Genomic DNA, 6,000 nt, shown 5'->3' on the forward strand with positions numbered 1-6,000 from the left:
TCAGCAGTGTACAAACTATAACATATCATTGGAAAAACAATAAACATAAGCAAAGCCTTAGAAAATTTTAATATTAGTAAATTCATGTTTTTTCTCTTGTGCCAATTCTTACTTTTTCCACAGTGATTTGTTATAGTTTGTACATCGTTTGGAACTGTCTTGGACAGTAATCTCCTGGTTCATGTAGGACATATAAGCACCACTTCTTTTTGTGCTTAGTTAACTTAATTTCAAACTCTCTCTGATGTTCTGCTGATGTTTCATTGTATTTCCTGTGACTTATTATGGTTTGTATATTATGTCATTTTCTACAAATGAATTGTGATGATAGTGACTGATCTATCACTGAAACATTGAGAATGCAATTTAATAAATGTTCTAAGAAGATTTCAAGTCATTCCTACCTGCTATGAAATGCTGGGATAATTCTTTCATAATTTAACAAAAACTCAAAATTTATGGATGGTACAAATGCAGTTGTAGTAACCCACACTTAACAATGCTCTTTACAGAAATCCTTTAAACAGAGTCCATGGATTTTCTGTAGACTTCGGTTATATAATTGGAAGTTATACACAAAAACTCACCAGTTAAAATAATAATAATAATAATTTATTAAAAGTGCATAAATGTTTCATAGTGCCCTCAAATTTGCTGTGGGTGGCAAAAAAAAAAAAAAAAAAAAAAAAGAGGTAAGCGGTGCATTGAGGTATATGTGGAGACAAAAAAACATTATCTCTGGAGGCAAAGAAGGGAGCATATGAAAGTATAGTGGTACCAACACTCTTATATGGGTGTGAAGCTTGGGTTTTAAATGCTGCAGCAAGGAGACAGTTGGAGGCAGTGAAGATGTCCTGTCTAAGGGCAATGTGTGGTGTAAATATTATGCAGAAAATTTGGAGTGTGGAAATTTGGGGAAGGTGTGGAGTTAATAAAAGTATTAGAGGGCTGAAGAGGGATTGTTGAGGTGGTTTGGTCATTTAGAGAGAATGGGTCAAAGTAGAATGACATGGAGAGCGTATAAATCTATAGGGGAAGGAAGGCGGGGTAGGAGTCGTCCTCGAAAAAGTTGGAGGGAGGGGGTAAAGGAGGTTTTGTGGGCGAGGGGCTTGGACTTTTTCCAGCAAGCGTGAGTGAGCGTGTTAGATATGAGTGAATGGAGATGAATGGTTTTTGGGACCTGACAAGCTGTTGGAGTGTGAGCAGGGTAATATTTAGTGAAGGGATTCAGGGAAACTGGTTATTTTTATTTAGCTGGACTTGAGTTCTGGAAATGGGAAGTACAATGCCTGCACTTTGAAAGAGGGGTTTGGGATATTGGCAGTTTGGAGGGATATATTGTGTATCTTTATACGTATATGCTTCTAAACAGTTGTATTCTGAGCACCTTTGCAAAAACAGTGATTATATGTGAGTGAGGTCAAAGTGTTGAATGATGAAAGTATTTTCTTTTTGGGGATTTTCTTTCTTTTTGGGTCACCCTGCCTCGGTAGGAGACGGCCGACTTGTTAAAAGAAAAAAAAAGAGAAAGAATGAGGTTATGCAGTTTGTGTGTGCAGTATAAAAAAAAATCTTCCTTGATTATTGGGATGGCTTAAACCACGACCAAACATTCTCGATCATGGTTCATTAACTGAGAAATAAGAAAAAAATTTTTTTTTGTGGGTGAGACAGTGGATTCAAAATGGAGGGCAAATGTTAATTAGGAGAGGACATTTATTAATGAACAGGGGAAAGGTTGCTTTAGTGGCTGCAATGTTTAATGTTATATCTGGGCTGTTTTTAAGTTGGAATCTGCTGGAAATGGTGTAAAATTGGCAAACTCTGACTTCTAGGCATTCAAATAGCATAGTTCTGATGGTTGAAAGAGCAATTTTTTGTTCTCACCAGATAGTACAGAAGGAATACTAGTGAAATTGCCAGAATTGGATCAGCATGAGCAGAATAATTGAACTAAAATAGACCTCAAATTGGACAAAATGAATGTTGCATGAAGTGCTCTCCTGCATCTTAACTTTGTGACTGCATATTGTGCAAGTTTCACATCAAATTTTTATTTTTTGGCATAATTACCTTGAGAAAAACGATTCTCTCCCATTTTTCAAATCTGTGGAAACAGAAAGGGCTTTCAACTTAAGATGTGTGGACAGTATAATGGTTAAAACGCAGTGTCATGCACAGCATGAGACAGAAAGAAATAAGCAACAATCCTGTTAATAGTGTAAAACATTTATGAGGCTTCTGTTTCACAGTTGTATGACAGAACAGTAGCCTTAAAGGTAACACCTTTGGCATATTGTAGGATTGAACCTAAGTCAAAAGATCCAGGTTCAGTCCTATGTGCATGGGTGAATGTCCTAACATATACCACTCATGTTCACTTATCAGGAAACATTGTGTTGCATCCCTAAGTGTCCCAGTGGAAATAAGCCACACTGATTGGCCTCCTTGAATTATCATGGGTTATTAATCCTCTGGGGGTTATTAAAACAAAGTTGTCTTTGCCAACCTGCTAATTATAAATTTTCTTTTGTAATTTTCAGAGAGTGATGACAGTAAAAGAGTGGATGAGGAGGACAGCATGTGGCTGGAGTGTGATGATGACAAGATCAAACTGGTGAGCTCTTCTGAAGTTAGTGAAATGATGCGAACTACAATCATTACTCCCTACCTTCTATTTTATTCTCGCCTCTGATCTCTCAGCTAGAGCTTTAATATTATAAAAATTTAGTGTAGAAAATGTGAATTTTCATTTTGATCTCTGAAAATTGTAGTAAAAGTTTATATTTGACTTGCATTTACTTGAAAAAAGTTATTCAGTTGCTCAGAAGCCAGATACAACCTTTTGTCAGTAAGATGAGAGCATTAGAATAAATGATAATGTTAGCATTAACCATTACATGTTGAACAGTTTCTCATATGATGAAAGTGCCTGAAATCTTTATATTAATGAAGGAGAGGGATGAGACTTCCATCAGCACCCACTACCTCTTGTGTCAGGTAATATTAACCAGAAAAAAAAGTCACCTGTTCGCATGTGAAGTGTGGAAGCATAATTTAGATGCCTAAGATGGACTTGTATTACAAAAGTCAAGCCTTTTGAACTTAGGTATAACTAAAACTTGCTAGGATTTCTCTTCTCATTATTCAAGAAGCAGCTGTTGACTATATAAAACAGAGACTTAAAACATGCCGAAAGTAGCGACATGCTTTGGATAACTTAATGTAAAATTGCTAGAAATTTAAAAGCAAAATGGTGCTATTGAAGAAGATTTCATAAAAATCTCTTAAAAAAGGTCCATCAATAACAGATTTACCGTATGTTTATTAGTGTGTAGAGCCATTATGAAGAGAGATGCTACTGCACAATGTGTTTGTTCCATAATACTATCCATGATTAAATATATTTAATATATATATTGTGTAAGTGATAATAATAATGTCTTTAATATCAGTGGAAAGAGGAAAAGTATTCTGATGATCCAAACAGCAGTGTCAAATGTTTTCTTTTTTATTTAGAAAACTGTGTAAAGTTTATCATTGGCTAGTGTTTATAACTCATTGATGTAATTATTGTCACAACTTCCAATGCAAGCTTTATCTTGTTCAAAAATATGGGTAGTTATCTCCTGTGTATATGAAAATGTTTCTTAATATATTTTTATATTAAAATTACATTGAAACTAGTGTAGAAATTATTAACTGTGATTAATAGGTAGCATTTATACTGTTTACATTTTTACAAAATAAAAATATTAAAGAAAAATAAGTGCATAAATTGTACACATACCTGTGTATAATAGGTACTGTTTTTACATATCTCTGTAGGGTCAGGTTCTGCTGTAGTTCTTACCATAACATTGAGGTGTATATCTGAACTGGGTTCTACATACCTTGCTACATTAGTGACCTAAACCACCAGCTCTGATATTAACCTGAATTTTTTTTTTGTTAATGTGTTTTCCACTTTAGGTATATGTGGTTCGTTGGTAAATGTGAGAAATATTGATAGGTAGGACAAAAGTTAAAGAAGTCTGAGGTAGGAAATTGTTCTAAACTTTTTTCTTTTTTAACAATTCGGCCGTCTCCCACTGAGGCAGGGTGACCCAAAAAGAAAGAAAATCCCCAAAAAGAAAATACTTTCATTATCATTCAACACTTTGACCTCACTCACACATAATCACTGTTTCTGCAGAGGTGCTCAGAACACAACAGTTTAGAAACATATACATATAAAGATACACAACATATCCCTCCAAACTGCCAATATCCCAAACCCCTTCTTTAGAGTGCAGGCATTGTACTTCCCATTTCCAGGACTCAAGTCCGGCTATATAAAAATAACCGGTTTCCCTGAATCCCTTCACTAAATATTACCCTGCTCACACTCCAACAGATCGTCAGGTCCCAAATACCATCCGTCTCCATTCACTCCTATCGAACACGCTCATGCACGCCTGCTGGAAGTCCAAGCCCCTCGCTCACAAAACCTCCCTTACCCCTTCCTTCCAACCTTTTCGAGGACGACCCCTACCCCACCTTCCTTCCCCTACAGATTTAAATGCTCTCCATGTCATTCTACTTTGATCCATTCTCTCTAAATGACGAAACCACCTCAACAACCCCTCTTCAGCCCTCTGACTAATACTTTTATTAACTCCATCTGCCTCCTCACTGCTGCATTCACAACCCAAGCTTCACACCCATATAAGAGTGTTGGTACTACTATACTTTCATACATTCCCTTCTTTGCCTCCATAGATAATGTTCTAAACATCAGTATATATGTTTATTGGTAAAATTACAGTGCAAATTTTCCTCAAAATATGCATGGCATACATGGCAAAAATTATTACAACTGTACAATTTTTTTTTTTTGTTCCCAAGGCACTTCATTGCTAAGGATCTGCAGATTTACTCACTCCTTTGAAAATATATCAGAGCCAGTCCATGCTCACTGAAATTAATGACATGAATATTTGCAAAAATGCTGAGTTTTTTAGCAGAGGTATTTATTTCACTATTTATGAAATTGACTATTATCCTATGAAGGCACCATTGTGCCATATACCAAATTCAGGATATTTTGGTTATGTGTTTTTTGGAATTTTACTGAATCTATTTATTATATTGTTCATTCACCACCTAGGCTGGGTGACCCAAAGAAGATAAGTTACTTTGCCTACCTGTCCATAAAGACAGACATTGCAGTTCAGTGTTGATCCATTGTACTTCATTGTTCCTACCCCATTTTCAGAGTACAGATCTCTACTTCCCAAGCTCAGATCTGGCTAATTGGTTTTAATTAGTCCGTTCATAAATATTAGCTTGCTCATACTTGAGCAATACATCGAGTTTTATAAACCACTGTCTTTTAGTCCACCCTATAAAACTTTCAGCTGAATCTCACTCTTCATAGTTTAGTTTCCTTTATCTTGATTCTATTGTTCTCTGGGATTTCTTCAAGCTTGGTGAAATTCATTTGTAGTCAAATTGTTTTTTCCTTAAAATTTAATGCAAGCTCCCACCAGTTATTGACTTTGATAATTCACATCTCCAGCCTTGATCAGTATCTTAGGCATTATAATCATTTATGAATTGTACTGGAAATTTCAGGTTTCAACAAATGCCAAAAGTTCCAAAAAAAAAAAAAAAAAAAAAAGAATAGAATGCTCTTTAGAATCAGAAAATCTTCTCTTCATAAACTCTATACAAAAGTTGCATTCATTGTTACTAGAGAATTTCTTTCATATCTAGGAATGCTTTTAATTCTACCAGGATTCTTAAAAGTTCAGAGGAAATACATTTGTTTTAGTATTTATGCCCTTTTCTATTCCTAAGCCTAAATCAAGAACCTACTGTAGTAAAGTTGCATCCTTCTTGTTATCTTAAAGATAATTACTGTATATGGCTTATGCGCGTGCGTACACACACACACACACACACACACACACACACACACACACACACTCTAGGGAGGGGACACAGAAACAAGAGGCC

At 35.5% G+C, this 6,000-nt stretch overlaps 1 protein-coding gene across 8 annotated transcripts in view; it reads left to right on the top strand.

Moving 5' to 3' along the window:
* Positions 1-6,000, top strand: part of LOC128684403 (uncharacterized) — a 251,874-nt gene that overhangs the window by 158,448 nt on the left and 87,426 nt on the right. For 6 of the 8 annotated variants that reach the window (XM_070094513.1, XM_070094531.1, XM_070094549.1 and 3 more), the window contains one exon: positions 2,544-6,000. This exon is cut by the window's right edge. In XM_070094513.1, coding sequence (XP_069950614.1) covers positions 2,544-2,695 — 152 coding nt within the window. In that variant the 3' untranslated portion in view covers positions 2,696-6,000. The remainder of the gene's footprint in view (positions 1-2,543) is intronic. The other 2 variants (XR_011393207.1, XM_070094539.1) reach the window with 1 other exon arrangement.

This window comes from Cherax quadricarinatus, chromosome 4 (assembly GCF_038502225.1).
Source record: "Cherax quadricarinatus isolate ZL_2023a chromosome 4, ASM3850222v1, whole genome shotgun sequence".
Classification (NCBI taxonomy): domain Eukaryota; kingdom Metazoa; phylum Arthropoda; class Malacostraca; order Decapoda; family Parastacidae; genus Cherax; species Cherax quadricarinatus.